A 20,222-nucleotide genomic window follows, 5' to 3' on the forward strand; every position below is an offset into this window, starting at 1 on the left:
TTCCCTTGTATGTTATTTGTTGCTTTCCCCTTGCTGCTTTTAATGTGTTTTCTTGGTATTTAATATTTGATAATTTGATTAATATGTGTCTTGGCGTGTTTCTCCTTGGATTTATCCTGTATGGGACTCTGCACTTCCTGGACTTGCTTCACTATTTCCTTTCCCATGTTAGGGAAGTTTTCAACTATAATCTCTTCAAATATTTTCTCAGTCCCTTTCTTTTTCTCTTCTTACTGGGACCCCTGTAATTCGAATGTTGGTGCGTTTAATGTTGTCCCAGAGGTCTCTAAGACCGTCTTCAATTCTTTTCATTCTTTTTTCTTTATTCTGCTCTGCGGTAGTTATTTCCACTATTTTGTCTTCCAGGTCCCTTATCCGTTCTTCTGCATCAGTTATTCTGCTATTGATTCCTTCTAGAGAATTTTAAATTTCATTTATTGTGTTGTTCATCATTGTTTGTTTTGCTCTTTAGTTTTTCTAGGTCTTTGTTAAACATTTTTTGTGTTTTCTCCATTTTATTTCTAAGATTTTGGATCATCTTTACTATCATTCGTCTGAATTCTTTTTCAGGTAGACTGCCTGTTTCCAATTCATTTGTTTGGTCTGGTGGGTTTTTATCTTGCTCCTTCATCTGCTATGTATTTTTGTCTTCTCATTTTGCTTAACTCACTGTGTTTGGGGTCTCCTTTTTGCAGGCTGCAGGCTCATAGTTCCCGTTGTTTTTGGTGTCTGCTCCCAGTGGCTAAAGTTGGTTCAGTGGGTTGTGTAGGCTTCCTGGTGAAGGGGATTAGTGCCTGTATTCTGGTGGATGATGCTGCTGGATTTTGTCTTTCTGGTGGGCAGGACCATATCCAGTGGTGTGTTTTGGGGTGTCTGTGAACTTCTGATTTTAGGCAGCCTCTCTGCTAATGGGTGGGGTTGTGTTCCTATCTTGCTAGTTGTTTGGCTTAAGGTGTCAATCACTGGAGCTTGCTGGTCGTTGAGTGGAGCTGGGTATTAGCGTTGAGATGGTGATCTCTGGGAGAGCTTTTACTGTTTGATATTATGTGGAGGTGGGAGGTCTTTGGTGGATCAATGTCCTGAACTTGGCTCTCCCACCTTAGAGGCAAAGGCCTGACACCTGGCTGGAGCACCAAGACCCTGTCAGCCACATGGCTCAGAGGGAAAGGGAGAAAAAAGGAAAGAAAGAGAAAGTGGCAGGGGGTGGTGGTGGTGGTATGATGAACTGGGAGATTGGGATTGACATATATACACTAATATGTATAAAATGGATAACTAAGAAGAACCTGCTGTATAAAAATAAAATAAAATAAAATTCAAAAAAAGAAAGAAAAAATAAAATAGTTATTAAAATAAAAAATTTATTAAAAATAAAATAAAATTTAAAAGTAATAAAAAATAGAAAGAAGAGAGCAACCAAACCATAAAACAAATCCACTAATAATAACAAGCATTAAAAACTATACTAATAAAAAAACAAAAAACAGAAAAAACAGACAGAACCCTAGGACAAATGGTAAAAGCAGAGTTGTACAAAATGTCACAAAGAAGCATACACATACACAGTCAGAAAAAGAGAAGAAGGTAATAATTGTATATATCTATATATATATAAAAAAAGGAAGAGAGCAGCCAAATCAATAAACAAATCTACCAATGATAATAAGGTCTAAATAGTAAACTAAGATAAACGTAAAACCAGAAAAAAAATTAGATGCAGAAAGCAAACCCGAAGTCTACAGTTGCTCCTGATGTCCACCGCCTCAATTTTGGATGATTCGTTGTCTATTCAGGTATTCCAAGTTGCAGGGTACAACAAGTTGATTGTGGAGGTTTAATCCACTGCTCATGACGCTTCTGGGGGAAATTTCCCTTTCTCTTCTTTGTTCGCACAGCTCCTGGGGTTCAGCTTTGGAGTTGGCCCTGCCTCTGCATGTAGGTCTCCTGAGGGTGTCTGTTCTTTGCTCAGACAGGACAGGGTTAAAGTAGCGGCTGATTTGGGGGCTCTGGGTCACTCAGGCCGGGGGGAGGGAGGGGTACGGATGCGGGGCGAGCCTGCAGCAGCAGAGGCCAGCATGACATTGCAACAGCGTGAGGCGTGCCATGTGTTCTCCCGGGGAAGCTGTCCCTGAATCTCGGGACCCTGGCAGTGGCGGGCTGTACAGGCTCCTGGGAGGAGAGGTGTGGATAGTGACCTGCGCTTGCACACAGGCTTCTTGGTGGCTACCGCAGCAGCCTTAGCATTACATGCCCATCTGTGGTGTCCACGCTGATAGCCGTGGCTTGCGCCCATCTCTGGAGCTCATTTAGGTGGTGCCCTGAATTCCCTCTCCTCATGCATCCCGAAACAATGGTCCCTTGCCCCTTAGGCAGGTCCAGCCTTTTCCCCGGACTCCCTCCTGGCTAGCTGTGGTGCACTAGCCCCCTTCAGGCTGTGTTCATGCAGCCAACCTCAGTCCTCTCCCTGGGATCTGACCTCCGAAGCCCTAGCCTCAGCTCCCAGACCCCGCCTACCCCGGCGGGTGAGCAGACAAGCCTCTCAGGCTGGTGAGTGCTGGTCGGCACTGATCCTCTGTGTGGGAATCTCTCCACTTTGCCCTCTGCACCACTGTTGCTGAGCTCTCCTCCGTGGCTCCAAAGCTTCCCCCCTGACCCACCCCCCCGACTCCCCCAGTGAAGGGGCTTCCTAGTGTGTGGAAACTTTTCCTCCTTCACGGCTCCCTCCCAGAGGTGCAGGTCCCGTCTCTATTCTTTTGTCTCTGTTTTTTCTGTTTTCTTTTGCCCTACCCAGGTATGTGGGGAGTTTCTTGTCTTTTGGAAAGTCTGAGGTCTTCTGCCAGTTTTCAGTAGGTGTTCTGTAGGAGTTGTTCCACATGTAGATGTATTTCTGATGTATTTGTGGGGAGGAAGGTGATCTCCATGTCTTACTCCTCTGCCATCTTGAAGATCTTCCTGACATAGCCTTTAAAATGCTGACTTAGAGGGGCTTCCCTGGTGGCACAGTGGTTGAGAGTCCGCCTGCCAATGCAGGGGACACGGGTTCGTGCCCCGGTCCGGGAAGATCCCACATGCCACGGAGCGGCTGGGCCCGTGGGCCATGGCTGCTGAGACTGCGCGTCCGGGGCCTGTGCTCTGCAACGGGAGAGGCCACAACAGTGAGAGGCCCACGTACCGCCAAAAAAAAAAAAAAAAAAAAGCTGACTTAGAAAATATTTTTTAAGATATATATATATATATATATGATAGTGTTATGTTTTGGAATTAGGAGTTTCATACATTGCTTATAGCATTTCTTTCATTTCTATCTAGATGTTTGACTTTGGCCAAATTAATTGATTGGTCAGAGACTGTTTGAGTGGCAAAAGAGTCTCCAGTGGCACTTTGAGATTACCTCTACTTTTTGTTTTTCTAACACCCGAACTCTGGAAACTTCTGTTGCAGCTAGATCATAATAAACTGGTACAATTATGTTACATACTTTAAAACAAAGAAAACCCAAGACCATTAGAAACCAGTTAGTAAAATATTAACTCTACAGGCAGAATCTTAACGGATAGTTTAGTTAGACCTCTTCATTTTCCTAATGTGGATACCAGTTTAGTGAGGTATGTTACAGTTAATGGCAGAATCAGGAAGAAGAGTCTAGGTCTATCTCTCATGTTGTGTTCTTTGTATTTCACTACAAAGCAGGTGTAGAGCAGCTATTTAAACTACATTTAACTATTTCTATTTAAAATACAAAATGACTCAGAGTAACTTTAAAGCTTATTTATACCTAGATTGTGATTTTTCCCTCTTAAAAAACTCTATAACATCAAAGGCGGACAAATAGAGACATTTTGGTGTTTTACAAATTGAGGCTCAGAAGTTAAGTCTGAATCTTGGGTGATTTATGTCCCTTTAGATTCCACGTTGTTGCTCATCTGTTTCTCCCACATGGGAGATAAAAGTGAAGAGATTGATTGAAGAGGAGACTTTTTATTTATTTTTTTTGGCCACACCCCGTGGCCTGCAGGATGTTAGTTCCCCGACCAGGGGTTGAACCCGTACCCCCTGCAGTGGAAGTGAGGAATCCTAACCACTGGACCGCCAGGGAGTTCCCAAAGAGGACACATTTTACACTTCTTATATTTTCTTCCTCCAAAAAAGATCATAAGCCTGAGAGGGAGAAAAAATGGATTTCTCAGTTTATAGCCTGGTTTTTTGCAAATGCAGTTAAATGCAAATTCTCTGAGGCAGGATTTTGTTTAGTATCACTCTTGAGATGAATGCCTGCTTCTGATATAGAATGTCTGGATTTTAATAAATTGATTAGTTGATTTTTTTTTAATTAAAAAATTTTTGGCTGTGTTGGGTCTTCATTGCTGTGCATGGGCTTTCTCTAGTTGCAGTGAGCAGTGGCTACTCTTCGTTGCAGTGTGCAGGCTTCCCAACGTGGTGGCTTCTCTTGTTGCCGAGCATGGTTTCTAGGCACGTGGGCTTCAGTAGTTGCAGCATGAGGACCCTAGAGTGTGCTGTCTTCAGTAGTTGCAGCACGTGGGCTCAGTAGTTGCAGTGCATGGGCTCAGTAGTTGCGGCGTGTGGGTTCTAGGGTGCACCAGCTTCAGTAGTTGTAGTGCATGGGCTCTAGAGCACAGGCTCAGTAGTTGTGGTGCACGGGCTTAGTTGCTCCGTGGCATGTGGGATATTCCCCGACCAGGGATCGAAGTCCCCTGTGTTGGCAGGTGGATTTTTTACCACTGCGCCACCAGGGAAGTCCCTGGTTGATTATTTTTTAAATAACCTTTTTATTTTGGCATAATTGTAGATTTACAGAAAAGTTAGAAAGCTGGTACAGACAGTTCCCTTATCTCCCTCCCTGCGTTTTTCCCCCATTGTTAGCATCTTAGGTGACTGTGGTTCATTTGTCAAAACTAAGACACTGACATTGGTACATTACTATCAACTATACTCTAGGCTGTACTGTAGTTTTTGTGTTTTTTAGGATACCACAGGTCTCTGTAAGTCTCCTCTGGTCTGTGACAGTTTCTTAGGCTTTCTTTGTTTTTCATGACCTTGAAAGTCTTGAGAAGAACTGGCCAGGTGTCCTGTAGACTGTCCCCCAATCTAAGTTTGTCTGGTGCTTTTCTCATGATCAGCCTGGGGTTATGGATTTTAAGTGCCCTTCTTGTTACATCATATCAGGGATTACGTGACATACACACAACGTCACTGGTGATGTTAACCCTTATCATTGATTAAGACAGTGTTAACCAGGTTTCTCCACTGTTAAGTTACTATTTTCGCCTTTCCATACTCTGTTCTTGGGAAGCAAGTCACTAAGTCCATCCCACTCTCAAGGGTAAAGGGCAGGAATTTAGCTCCACATCCTGAAGAAAGTATTTACCTTTATTAAATGGAATTCTTTCGTAAAGATTCATCTTTTTTCCCCCCTATTTGTATATTTATTTATTCATTAGTTTATATCAGTATGGACTCATGGAAATGTTTTTATAAAATGTTTTTTAGTATAATATCGAATACTACATTGTTTTACTGGCTCAGATTGTTCTAGCTTTGGCTGTAAGGAGTTCTGTCCGATTGGCTACCATGTTCCCCCTTTTTTTGAGCACTTCTTTACTTTCTGGTTCTATAAGATGCTCTAGGCCCATCTTGTATTTTCCCTGCCCCAGCACTAGAATCAGCTATTTCTGCAAATAGCCCTGGTTCTTTTTATTGGAGAGTGGCATCTAGAATTAAGCTCTGGGCACTGAGTATGCTCATTGGTATTGGGGTGTCATTGCTTCTAGGCCTGCTTGTGGGCAGAGCTAGGTAATAAATGTGTATATGCTAACCCATGTTTACACATTTATCTGTAATTGTATCTCTGTCCACTTGTGTTTATATTAAGGTAACCAAGAGTTTATACATATGTCTCTGACTTTAACCCTGTACCACTGGGTTCACTTTAGGCTTCCTTCCTTGCTTACCTGTAACTGCTCTCTGAGAGTAAGAAACCTGGTTTCTGCCATCCCATTTACTTATTTATCCAGCCCCAGTATACATGCAAAATAATTTCGGATTTTTTAACCTGTAACCCTGTGAGAAATAAGTTCACTAACCTGGAGTGTAGTGTTTCTGCATAACATAGAGCTCCTTTTTATCTTTAGCCTTCTAGATTTAACTTTTGCACAGTATGTGCCCTTTCTCTCCTGCTTTGATGCACAGGTACTTGTGTTTTAAGGGCCTAAGCTATACATCAGTCTTTCTGAGTTGATTACCTTTGTTATTTTCTGAGGTTATGGAGATGAATTCTGTCTTGGAGAAACACAGATGAATAATTACCTAGTGAACCACAGGGTTTCTAAGATGAACCTTCTGGTATAGGATGTGTGATTTTTCATTTTTTTAATACCAAATATGAAGTTTCTATGTTTACAATAATATTTCCAGACTACCATATATCATATAGTCTTTGCATGCTGATTGAGCGTGGGAAAGAACAACAGTTCTAAAGTGGTAACTGGAATCGCTTTTCTTCAGTTTCTCAACAGTTCCAGCATTTCTCCAAAAGATACTAGGTTTCTTTTGTCAATGAGTTTTCTATCTTTTAATTCTTTACTTTTGTTACTTTATTCTTTTGAGCTCAGTGGTTTGTAGGGTAGCCAGACTTGACTTTTACTAAAACCACAGCTTACAATTTTGCTTTATTTGGTCAAGTAAAGAAAAATTATATGTACATTTATGACACATTTGAGGAATATATCTTTTTCTAGCCTTTTTATAAGATAAAACTTTCCTGAGGGCTATATTTTGTATTGGAGACATTTTTGGTTTTTAATTTCTTAAAATAAAAATTTTCTTGGATTCTGGTGTCAGAGATTGGATTTGTTCCAGTCCAGGAAATAGTTTAGAATAGCTGCCTTGTGCTACTGTTGGAATGTTCCTAGAAAGTAAATGTGTTCCCTTGAATCTTAAGTCTAGAGCATGTTTGGAGAGGATTCAAGAGTTGGAGGACTTGCTTGCTAAAGAAAGAGACAACTCTCGCCGCCTGCTGTCTGACAAAGAGAGAGAGATGGCGGAAATATGGGATCAGATGCAGCAACAGCTGAACGATTACGAACAACTTCTTGATGTAAAGTTAGCCCTGGACATGGAAATCAGTGCGTACAGGAAGCTCTTAGAAGGCGAAGAAGAGAGGTGAGTAACTTAGTTGTTACCCTACCTCATAGTCTGCTTTTTGCCCCCACCCTTTCTATTTAAAGAAAAGTAAATAGGTTTTTGGTTTTTTTTTTTTAACAATTAAGGCAACTTTAAATATTTTCTTGTTTCTTTTAATACCTAGCTGTAGAGATCGGTAGTAATAGATCATACTTTTACCTCAACAATAGAAGATGTTCAAGCAGTCTTATTATTTTAAATGCTGAACTCTGTCAGGATAGAGTCTTTCCTTTGAAATTTAAAATGTTTTGATAATTTACTATATTGCAAAATATCAGATTTTTTGAAAGAGACTTTATACTTATTTTTCAAATCTGGTTAGTGTATTAATCCTTTTATACCTTTTCTGAGAAAAAAGTTCCAAAGGGAAAGTGTCTGATTTAGAATAAAAGCCATTTAATTTCAGTATTGTATACATTGTGACTGTAATTTTGTAAAAAGAAAAGGCAGGTATGAAAAACTTAAGGAAAGTATACTAAGTGTAACAGGGGTTGTGGTAGGGTGGTGGTAGATGACATGTTCACCCCAATGTCCTCCCCTCATCTCCCCACCCCCGGGTTTTCCAAACTTCCTACATTATGGTTATAGTCTATTCCTACCTAAAACATTCAAATAATACTTTTTTAAAAAGAAAAAAAAGTATGACAGTGGGCATTGTAGCACAAATAAGTTTCTCTTCGTTAAGATGTATGTGGGGCTTCCCTGGTGGTGCAGTGGTCGACAGTCCGCCTGCCGATGCAGGGGACATGGGTTCGTGCCCTGGTCCGGGAAGATCCCACATGCCGCGGAGTGGCTGGGCCTGTGAGCCATGGCCGCTGAGCCTGCGCATCTGGAGCCTGTGCTCCGCAACGGGAGAGGCCACAACAGTGAGAGGCCTGCGTACTGCAAAAAAAAAAAAAAAAATGTATGTTGGCTTTGTCTAACAGATTGTCATTAATGTTTTGCTTTAGTAATGCATGTGCAGGATATTAATATCCTTTTTTTTAAGGTAAGGAAGGGCATATGTGTTTCATAATTGGAATGTTTTATTCCTCCATGTAGATTGAAGCTCTCTCCGAGCCCTTCTTCCCGTGTGACAGTATCACGTGCATCCTCGAGTCGCAGTGTGCGTACAACCAGAGGGAAGCGGAAGAGAGTGGATGTGGAAGAATCCGAGGCCAGCAGTAGTGTCAGCATCTCTCACTCTGCCTCAGCCACTGGGAATGTCTGCATTGAAGAGATAGATGTTGATGGGAAATTTATCCGCTTGAAGAACACTTCCGAACAGGTGGAAACACAGGCCCCTTTTTGTCCAGCGTGGCTTTGCTGATTGGTGTCTTGCAATTGTAATAACTTCTCAGCCTTTATTTGGATTCAGTCTTTGTGGAATAAGAGTTTCCTTCTCCTTTTTAACCTAAATTCATGAAATGTAGTATAAATTTAAATAGGAGGAGCAAGAGGGATGGTGCGCTTAGTAGTTTAAAGATTTTATTCTTTAGCTCTTCTTCAGAGAGCCAGGGCTCTTTTTCACATCTGGTCATTTTGTCACTGTGGCCTTCCTAAGGATGAATTATTAATATTCCCTGTCCTACCTAGCCAGATTTGTGAAGAAGTTAGATTATGGATATAGATGGTAGATATTCTTTCCCAGCTGTTAATTTTATGGAAGGAAGGAAATACAAGCCCAGACTCGGACACGTGTAGGGAGTGTTTTTCTCTCTAAATAAATGAATGAATAGTACTGATTTAATTTATATCAAGACTAGTATGAAGCCCTATCTTGAAATTATTTGTTTAAAAGTAAACATAAAATATTCATAGCAAGGGGCTTCTCTTCTGGCGCAGTGGTTGAGAGTCCGCCTGCCGATGCAGGGGACGCAGGTTCGTGCCCCGGTCCGGGAAGATCCCACATGCCGCGTAGCGGCTGGGCCCATGAGCTGTGGCCACTGAGCCTGCGCGTCTGGAGCCTGTGCTCCGCAACGTGAGGGGCCACAACAGTGAGAGGCCCGTGTACTGCAAAAAAAAAAAAATTCATAGCAGGGAATTCTGAACTTTTGCGCTGGGGCTTTTGAGAGCTCAGTAGTGGAGGTCTTGGGAATACCCTGGCTAGGCATCATTGAGCTGGGGTCGTGAAGGGGTATCAGGTGATGCCAGAGGAAGGCAGGTCTGGGGTGTATTGGGGATGCAGTGGGATGGATGTCACTTCCAGAAGCATGTTCAGGATTTGTAAAATGTTTGTAAAATCACTCCTTTTCTCACCAAAGCTATTGAAACTATCTTGCATGTGGATGAATAAATACTTTGGATGGGCAAAGGAGCTTTAGCAGTCCTGATATGGAAGAGCATAGGTTCTAAGCCCTCTTAGTCACGACTTCAGAAACTAAAGAACAGAGTCGCCTCTGCTACTCCATTGTAGTAGTTTGGCTGTTTTTCAAAAGGCATTGCTGTGCTTTGTGGAGCTATTCTGGAGCTGGCTCTCAGCCTTGTTTACTCCTGTCTTTGAGTTAGAGATGGATATAAATAAATTAATTCAGCCAATTGCTTTAATACCCTGCACCGTTCCTCAGGAGAGTCAGGCAGCTCTGGGCAGCCTACGGGCTAGCGTTGATAGCCGGTGCTTGGGACTGGCTCATTATGTCATTGACCCATTTTTGAGCCCCTTATGCTTTAAGGTAAGAGTTAAATATGGGCAGAAGTGGTACAGATGAAGAAAAAGGACATATTTTCTTCCTTCTCTTTCTAGGCTTTATGTGTGTATATTTTAAAAGCTTAAAGCAATCAAAAATTAGATGTTTATAATGGTGGTTATGAAGCTAGATTGTGTTGTAAATTTAAATTATATACCTGTTCTAGCATTGAATATCACCATTTAATTTGGTTCACATCCCTTTTCTTGCAGTTTTGTCCTCTTTAAAATTAAACACTTTAATAATTAAAACTGCAGCATTGTCAAAGTTTCTGTTTTTCTGAATGACAAAACCATGTTTTCTTTTCATAGTAGGAAAATATGAACTATGGGAAGACAGTCATAAAGTTGTCTTAGTTTAACTGCCTATGGATTGATTTATTTGATTATTCCATAACTTTCTGTATATTTGAAGTGACCTTGTTTTATTTTGTTCTTTCAATAGGATCAACCAATGGGAGGCTGGGAGATGATCAGAAAAATTGGAGACACATCAGTCAGTTACAAATATACCTCAAGATATGTGCTTAAGGCAGGCCAGACTGTTACAGTAAGTTAATTTAGTCATCATTTAATTTAACTTCATTGTCTTAACCAATAGTTAAAGTAATTAAAACCATTTTGGCTTAAAGAGAAGCATTTTAGAAATGGGCATTAAAATGTTTTTGACAGGGCTTCCCTGGTGGCGCAGTGGTTGAGAGTCCGCCTGCCGATGCAGGGGACACGGGTTCGTGCCCCGGTCCGGGAAGATCCCACATGCCGCGGAGCGGCTGGGCCCGTGAGCCATGGCCGCTGAGCCTGCGCGTCCGGAGCCTGTATTCCGCAGCGGGAGAGGCCACAACAGTGAGAGGCCCGCGTACCGCAAAAAAAAAAAAAATGTTTTTGACATTATTAGGGAATTACAAGTGCTATTAAAGATTTTTAAAATTCTTTGTTATTGAGAGTGGTAAGTGACTATTAAAAGTGAAAGAATTGACCTTTGAATTATTTTTATTTTCTCTACTCCAGTAGAAATTAGCAGCTGACACCCCCCCTTCACCCCTAAAGAAGTTGAGGTGACTGTCTCCTTTTATCAATTCCTTTGTAAAAATATTAAATACATGTTTAAGATTTTATGATTGATACACACCTTACTGAGTGTTTAAGATCAAAGGCTCAAACAGGTTAGAACTTCTCTTTTAAAAAGTGTATTCATAGAACTTGCCACCACATTGTGAAAATATCAGATGCTAATTTTGTAATAATGGGTAAAAATTGGAAAAGATATCCTAATCAGCTATCTTTTCTTTTCTTTAGTAATTATTGTAATGAGAGCAAATTTCTCAGCCCTATTATGTGTCTTACGGAAGCTGCATAATGTGATGGAAAGAATCTGACATTTTTAATTCAGAAGATTCAGATTTGAGTGTGCCCTTTATTTCTTTAAAAGTATAAAACCACTCTGCCAATCATCTGCTTTTTCCACTGGATACAGTTCCTCAGTGACTATATATATATATTCTATAGGTCTAGTGGAGAACTCAATTTTCACATAAAAAAATGTAAGGCATTTTTTTTTCCTTTGGTAGCTGGCATAAATGTGTTAAGAAGCTCTTTGGAATGTGGTAATCATAAGTGATATTTCTATAAAATTGTACAAGGCAGGACAATAGCAAAGATCAGTTTAAAACTCCAGAACAGGGGCTTCCCTGGTGGCTCAGTGGTTGAGAGTCCACCTGCCAATGCAGGGGACACGGGTTCGTGCCTCGGTCTGGGAGGATCCCACATGCCGCAGAGTGGCTGGGCCCGTGAGCCATGGCTGCTGAGCCTGCGCATCCGGAGCCTGTGCTCCGCAACGGGAGAGACCACAGCAGTGAGAGGCCCGTGTACCGCAAAAAAAAAAAAAACAAAAAAAGCAGAAAACCCCCTCCAGAACAGAAGTAAGGGAACTACTATGTAATTTTAAATTTTCTTGTAGCCGCATTAAAAACAAGTGAAAAAGAAAGATGTGAAATTAACTTTAGAACTATGTTTTAAATTTAACCCAATATATCTAAAATATCATTTCAACATCTGATGAATATAAAAGTTATTAGATCACTTTAAAAAATATCTATTTATTTATTTATTTTGCTGCACTGGGTCTTAGTTGTGGCCCACAGGATCTTTGTTGCAGCATGTGGGATCTTTAGTTGTGACATGGAGGATCTTAGTTGCGGCATGTGGGATCTAGTTTCCTGACCAGGGATCGAACCCGGGCCCCCTGTTTTGGGAGTGTGGAGTCTAAACCACTGGACAACCAGGGAAGTCCCTTTTTTTTAAAAAAAAAAAAAAACCTAAATCTTGACACTTCGAGATACCCTTACAGCACACCTCAGTTGGGACTAGCCATGTTTCAAGTGCTCACAAGCCACATATGGCTACCATATTGAACGACACAGCTCTAGGACATATTAGTTTTAGGTTAAATTACCCAGTAAGGTTACTGACGTGTTACGATTATTATTAAACACTAAACCAACTCTATGATTCCATATGGACTAGTGAAAAGTATAGCTTGAGGTTAGATTAACATTCCACATAACTTGAAAGTCAGCCCAGATCCAGTTCTCTTTTCAGTTTTATCCTAGTAATGCTCCTTGCCCCTTTCCATTTATAATGGTGATGGAAGATCTGGAAGCTTCAAGTGAGCACTTGAAGAGGAAGGGGTCTCTCCTAATTAGTAATTGATAAGGTTTTCTCCCCATTTAAAAGAATACCTGCTTATACTATCTCCAGTCTTCATTCTGCTGTCGTATGGCTCTTTATATTGCAAGACAATTTATGGAGTACAAAACTTTCCTGTCTCTTTTCATATGGTCTTTTAGAAAGATCAGGACTGGTAGTAGTGTCCCTACAAGTGAGGACATAGAGGTTTGTAGAGGTGTAGTGTTATGTCCATGATACAAAACCAGGTTTTCTAACTCTCAAGTGTTCTCTATTCTACCAATGCTCTTCTGCCAGTAAATACATAAAAAATGTTGCAGAATTTCCCTGCTTATGAAAAGGGAAATCTGTTTCTTTTGCTTATTTCTGTAGCAGTCATATTTTCCATTGAATAATGGGTTGTTTCCTGAATTCTTTTTGGAATTCAGACTCAGACACTGGGTATTATGACACTGTCTCTGGTTGGATATATACCACCTTCCATTAGAATATTCTAGATAGGCTGTCTGCTGCAGAGCTTTTGAGAGAAGTTGGTCATCTCCTCAATTCCTGCTATAGGCAGCTGGAGGATACCATTGGAACGGGTAGAAGGCTCTAACACGGAAGGGATGGCTCATGAAACCCGTAGAATAACAGAATGCTAACAGTGAGAGCTTATATTCATTGAGTCAGCCATCTCCTCCATGTGGGTAATCATTTTTCTTCACAACAGTCCCGTGTATTATCAGTACCATTTCTGTACCATTGGAGGGTAAGTAAGGTAGCTTGCTCAAGGTGAGCTGGCATGTAGGCGAGCTAGGATGTGAATCTAGGCAACTTCACTTCAGAGTCTCGTGTGTCAACATTTTTATTTATCAGACTGGGAAGCTGAGGCCTAGCTAAGCTCTATGGGATGTACAGCTAGTTAATATAGCAAGTCTAAAGCTAGGCCATAGTTCTGGAACTTTTAGAATCAGTCCTCTTACAAGGTGTTAAAGTCTCATCATTATGTTGTTATTGGCACGTGGGAAAGCTGGGCTCTGTGTAGAATGATTTCCTTTTTTCTTTCTAGATCTGGGCTGCAAATGCCGGTGTCACAGCCAGTCCTCCCACCGACCTCATCTGGAAGAACCAGAACTCTTGGGGCACTGGCGAAGATGTGAAGGTTATATTGAAAAATTCTCAGGGAGAGGTATGGTCATTTTATTGGTACCACCACAGTGTCAATTTTTTTTTCTTCATTGAAGTATAGTTGACTTACAATGTTGTGTTAATTACTGCTGTACGGCAGAGTGATTCAGTTATACATATATGTACATTTTTTTTTTTTTGGCCACATCACGCAGCCTGTGGGATCTTAGTTCCCTAACCAGGGATTGAACCCGGCCACTGGCAGTGAGAATGTGGAGTCCTAACCACTGGCCTGCCAGGGAATTCCTGTGTACATTCTTTTTTTAAAATACTTTTCCATTATGGTTTATCATAGGATATTGAATATAGTTCCCTGTGCTATGCAATAGGACCTTGTTGTTTGTCCGTTTTATATATAATAGTTCGCATCTGCTCATCCCAACCTCCCACTCCCATCCCTGCCCCAACCCCTGCCCCCTTGGCAACCACCAGACTCTTCTCTATGTTCGTACCACAGTGTCAGTTTCACCTGAGAGTTCATCATGCGAGTGTGATTTCTTTTCAAAAATCAAATTTAAATGTGAAGTAACTGATTGCTTAAATCAGACCAAGGCTGCTGAGTCAATGAAAGAGATGCTAACTCCAGGTTTTAGGAATGAAATATGATTGTTAGTACAGGTTCCAGAGTCAGTCTGTGTCCAGTTTCTGTCTTCACTGCCCAGTGACTTTGGGTAAGTTCCTTCACCTCTCTTAGTTTTATCATTTTAAAATGGAGATAATAATAAGATAACTAATATAAATAAGATAATATAATGAGAATAATATAAATGAGACAATCCTTGGGAAATGGTCAGAATAGTTTCTGGCCACTGGTAAATGCTTAGGTTATTAACCTTGTTACTGACTTTCAACATGCTCGTGAAACTGAGTTTAAGGATTGTGGGGTGTACATTTGCTTGATGTGTATGTTTTCAACATGTCAGTCCTAGAACTCTTGTCAAAGAACCTTACCTACCCCCACTGTCACATAAAGACACTCCCAAATTCCCCCAGCCACGCACACATACCAAGAGATGAAAGTGTCTTCAAGGATGGCGTGGTTTCAGGTCAAAGTACAGTATCCCCTTAGGGGTTTCTTCTCTGCTCCCATAGTGCCCAGGCACAGACTTTGTCTAGCTTGTCACGTTGTCCTCTCTCACTAGAGTAATAAGCATGTCAAGGGCAAGGACCTGTTCTGATTTTTCCTGGCACATAATAGGCACTTAGTGAGAAATTACTGGATAAAATTTTAGGAAAATCAAACATGGACCTTTACTTAAGTTCAGAGAAATAAAGTGTAATTAATAACATTCATTCTGGGGGTCTGAGGTGTTTGCATACGAGAAGTCCTCTGCCCAGCCATCTTTCCAGCCATCCCTCACTGTAAACATCTGCTGGTGTTTAGACTGCTCTTAGTAAGGAATTCACTGTCTGCTGAATGAAGGATGCCCTTTATCTCAGACTGAGGCTGAAGATGAAAGGGCATCTGATGTTTTCCACTGCAGACTTCAGTACAGTTCACCTCCAAATACTTGCTGGTTCTCAGGCTGTGGGCGTTTATAGGTGCCTTCCGGAATTCACAAACTTCGAGGAGCTGGATCTCCTCCTGTTCTCTGTGTGGAGCCCTGCTCGCTTTTTGCCTTTGGCACTTTGGAATTCTTCCCGGTCGTCACTGGTGCTGCTGCCCAAGTGCTGAAATTACTGCAGCTCCTATGCTGGTAGTTCCTTCGACATCTAAAATTGGCAGAATACATGTCTCTTTCAAAACAGTGTTACGAGTGCCGATTTGCCCAGATTGAAAAGCACGGTTTTAAGGGGCTGTGGTAGATGAAATAGGTTTTCATGAACCATGGAATCTAGTCACCACCTTTTTCTGTGTGAAAATGTGTTCCAAGTTAGAAACGATCTTATAGGAGGATATTTGGAGTGCAGCGGGTTTAAAAGCGCACAAAACAGATACGACAGGTGAAAAAGTAGATGCCATGACATGGGATATGTCTGGAGGTAGTATTACCAGTGATGTTTCAATTAAGCTGAATGAAGCTCAGGTTTCCCTTCATAATTCAAACCACTGAACTCTGTAATGGATTATTTGGTTGGTTTGTTTTCCTGTTCTTTTAATAAACTTCTGCATTCTGCTTGTTAGGCTCCATGAAGTGACCTCTGTCAGAAATGAGGAAAGTATTATGAATACAGTTCTCATTTCTGTGATGGTCAGGCAAGTGCTTTTGGCACTTATTCATTTAATTTTGTGAGACCATGTTTATTAATAGATCCCGGACCATATTTACAATAATTCATAATTACCATCCTAAGGACCACTTTTCTGTAAGATTGTAGGTAATTGGCTTAAGTCAGTGTAATTTTTTTACGTATATTTTCTTGCTGAGACATTGGAGATATCAGGAAACCCAATTAAACTGGCTTTAAAATAATGGGAATATATGAGTTCACAAAACCAACCATCCAGAGATAGTGGACTTGATCCATTGGCTCCCCCAGTGTCCCCAAGGATCTTTCTGTTGTCTGTTTCCTGAGTGTCTTCCTCAGGTGCATCATTCTAGGTTTACTTCTCGTGGGCAAGAGCATTGTGCCTAGTCAGGTCCTCGTCTGGGCTTTGCTCTCGTAGTACCAGCCTGGGTCATGTGCCCACCTCTGAGCCAGTTCCTGGAGTCAAGAGAACAGAGTTAGAACTTGAGCCTTCTCCATGGCTAGATCACATTCAGCTTGTGATACACATGTCACATCTCCATGGGAGAGAGGGTACCCAGGTAAAAGTAGGGGCTCTTACTGAGAAATGGCCGGGGAGGGGTGGTCCTAGGGATGAAAAACAGCAAATGTCACCAAAGAGAAATAAAATGTTTTTTTAATGAGGGAAATAAAAAATAAAGCAGTCTCTCTGTACCTTCTAGAATATAGGCATCACTGAAATTTTTGTATATGCAGATGATTACTTATGTATACAGAGATACTCTAGTTTAACAGTCAGCTCCTTCATCAACAAAAACTGCCTTGATTTTTAGTATTTGCTGAACTGTGGTGATTTCAGGATACCCACACGCTGTGACTGAGCACGGAGTTGAAGAGGCAGCACGTGAGCAGGCGCTAGCTGGCCCTGCAGCACTGCTGGGGAGATGGGTGTACCTTTATGTGCCCAGGGCTTTACCCAGGCAGACTCATGGCATGTTGATAGAGACCATTTTTGTGTGCCTTTCAGGGCACTTGATAGGGTTGGGTGTCTTGCTGAGAGGAATGTTTTTGGTAAAGACATTTGTCTTTTAGCACCTTGACTAATAATTTCCTGGGCCTAAACCTTCCAGCAACTTTTGGTTCTAAATTTGTTTTATTATTTTTCTATTTAATTTTGTCAACATTTATTTAGCTCACTTATATTCCATACAGGCTTTCTGCATTAAATTAACTGATTTTTAAATGTTGTCAAATGAAAAGTGCTTAACAGCAGGCTTACATTAAAGGCAGTTATGCTGAAGTAATTCATAATTAATGAAGTTGGGCAAGTTGCTCTTTTCTAAGCTTCTCATTTGAGGCTCATAGTCTGGTGTTTTATCACAAGCTTTAAGAGCTGGTGTTTCCATATGGGATGTATACACTGTCATGAGTTGCTAGCAGCTGAAATGTGAGAATTCTATAACAGATTTTATTTGACTTTTCTTTCCTCATTTTAAGATGAGTTGAGGGAAGCTAGGTACTCTGAAAACTTTTTGGGAATCTTTTTTCTGTTTTGTATGCCATCATCCCCCAGTGGATATCTTAGTTCAAAGAGTTGTAATTGATCTAAGGATTCACATGCTTTTTTTTTTTTTTTTTTCACATGCTTTTTTATTAGTACTAATTTGGTTAAAGCAAGTGTTATTTGTGAAAAGACTATTTGTGTGTATAAACATGGACTGATCTCACAGAATTGAAGTTTCTGGCTAATTCAGACTCAAAATGGTCTATCTTCCTCGGCCGTGCAACAATAATCAAAATTCCCTGCAAAATACTACTGTACTACCTTACTTCATTTATAAAATATATATGTTGTAAATAGAACTCTCATTTCTCTGTCACTGTTCTCTGGTTTTCTTCCTCTGCCATTTTAAACTAGCTGGTCTGTGTTAAATTTCAGGTAAGCTTTTACTGACGTGATTTTAGTGTCTTCATCTGGAGTTATCTTTCTTGAGTAACCTTAGGACATGCATGATACAGAGTAAAATTAGACATTCTGCAGTACCCTAGGACACACTCATTTACTTGCTGCTAGATCATCAGGTTAGCCTTGTGCTTAAACAGAAACACTGCTGCATTTGTGCAAGTCAGCATTCTCTACAGGACAGTCATTTGTATTTGCGCCTTTCAGTAGAAAATGGAAATGGTTACTTTCTGTTATGCCTCCAGTGAATAATAGGAGATCTGTTTTTTTGTACAGAGTACATTGGAACTTCACTGGTATGTTATTAGTAAATAGTGTTCCTGTGTCTTGATTCTGTTTCATTCAAGAGGAACTAGCTGCTGAAGGAATGAAAGTTTGTCCTTTTCATCTCACTCATCAGGTGGTCCTCTTGCCACCAAGGTCCCTGAGAGCACAGCAGTTAGACTCTGACTTCATTTTATTCAGCATTTATTTAGCACCTTCTCTTTGCTAGGAGCCAAGATCTTTAAGCTGAATTCATGTTGAGTGTTATAAAGAATTTAGTGTGCCAAATCATTTACAGAATTCTTAGTAACAGAATGGGATAAAAAGCAGTGGAAACTTCTCAGCAGGTATTTCAAATTGGATACCAGTAGCTCCCCTGCAGGGAATATTGAAAATCTAAGAACTGCTACTAATTATGCAAAAATTTCTGTTCAGTAGCTGAAGCTATTGATGAGCCACTTAAAAAAAAAAAAAAAAAGTCCCTGACGTAGGAACGCTGTTGCTTAAATTTACGCAACGAAAAGATGTCGTCCTCCCACAGTCTTTGTGATTTTTAAGTATAGTGGGTTTTTTTTTTTAATTAATTAATTTTTTATTTTTGGCTGCGTTGGTCTTTGTTGCTGCGCACCGGCTTCCTCGAGTTATGGTGAGCGGGGGCTACTCTTCGTTGCAGTGCGCGGGCTTCTCATTGTGGTGGCTTCCCTTGTTGTGGTGCACAGGCTTAGTTGCTCCACGGCATGTGGGATCTTCTGGGACAAGGATCGAACCCGTGTCCCCCGCATTGGCAGGCGGATTCTTAACTACTGCACCACCAGGGAAGTCCCAAAGTACAGTGTTTTAACTTAAATCAAACTCTTGTGTTTAGGAGGTTGCTCAAAGAAGTACAGTCTTCAAAACAACCATACCTGAAGAGGAGGAGGAGGAGGAAGAAACAGCTGAAGTGGCTGTCGAGGAAGAACTTTTCCACCAGCAGGTATTACTTTAATATATGTCTTTTAAATTTTATTAACAGAATTACATGAAAACCAAAACCAGTAGTGGAGCTTGTTTTTTCCCTATTACTTGATGAACTAAGTCAGTGATCTACCAAGTGGGGTTTGTTTTTCCTGAGGGGATCTTCAAGATACAGTACATTTGGGTACTGGAAGAAAATGTTTGCACTTCTTTTTTAAAAATTATTTCTCATATCAAATTTCAGTTTTGTCTTTTGTTTTATAATGTATGTAATATGTTATGGTAGGGCATGTATGCCACATAAATAAGTATATATGGATTGGAATGCATGCTAAAAATTATTTATTGAAGGGTTCTTTGATTGAGTTTAGATGACTAAATTGGAGCAGGTATCTGCATATAAACTCAAAAGAAACAAAGAGTAGGGACTTCCCTGGTGGCGCAGTGGTTAAGAATCCACCTGCCAATGCCGGGGACACGGGTTCGAGCCCTGGTTGGGGAAGATCCCACATGCTGCAGAGCAACTAAGCCTGTGAGCCACAACTACTGAGCCTGTGCTCTAGAGCCCGCCAGCCACAACTACTGAGCCCGCGCGCTGCAACTACTGAAGACCACGTGCCTAGAGCCTGTGCTGTGCAACAAGAGAAGCCACCGCAATAAGGAGCCTGTGCACCGCAACCAAGAGTAGCCCCTGCTCGCTGCAACTAGAGAAAGCCCATGTGCAGCAAGAAAGACCCAACACAGCCAAAAAATACATAAATTAAATTTAAAAAAATCATTACCTGATTAAAAAAAAGAGTAATGTTCAGCTTCAGTGTGAAGCAAAATTCTTGCTGTCTTAAGTTTTTAATCATTTAATTGCAAGATAGATTTTAGCTGATGCTTGGACTTTTGAGAGTCCTTGAAATAAACTCCCAATTTGATTTTAATTAATTAAATTGGAATTATTAATAAGTAATGAGCCTTCAGTTTATATTCTCAAGCTGTTCATGTCTACCATTAATCAAAATTCCTACCCTTATCCTTATAAGATGTCGTCACCATGTCTCCAGATTTATAAATCTGTTTGTTTTGCTTAATTAGCCCCAGTCCTGCTCCAAATAAACATTCTCTTATGTGTTCAGCCTCCAGAGTTGAGAACCACTTGAGGTA

At 40.8% G+C, this 20,222-nt stretch overlaps 1 protein-coding gene across 1 annotated transcript in view; it reads left to right on the plus strand.

Annotated features, from left to right (window-relative positions):
• The window catches only part of LMNB1 (lamin B1), a 69,822-nt gene that overhangs the window by 46,375 nt on the left and 3,225 nt on the right, over positions 1-20,222 (plus strand). Inside the window, exons 6-10 of the mRNA XM_065873304.1 lie at positions 6,959-7,179; positions 8,242-8,467; positions 10,311-10,415; positions 13,602-13,721; positions 18,982-19,089. Of these exons, the coding sequence (XP_065729376.1) occupies positions 6,959-7,179; positions 8,242-8,467; positions 10,311-10,415; positions 13,602-13,721; positions 18,982-19,089 (780 nt within the window). The remainder of the gene's footprint in view (positions 1-6,958; positions 7,180-8,241; positions 8,468-10,310; positions 10,416-13,601; positions 13,722-18,981; positions 19,090-20,222) is intronic.

The sequence above is a fragment of the Phocoena phocoena genome, chromosome 3, assembly GCF_963924675.1.
Source record: "Phocoena phocoena chromosome 3, mPhoPho1.1, whole genome shotgun sequence".
Lineage (NCBI taxonomy): Eukaryota > Metazoa > Chordata > Mammalia > Artiodactyla > Phocoenidae > Phocoena > Phocoena phocoena.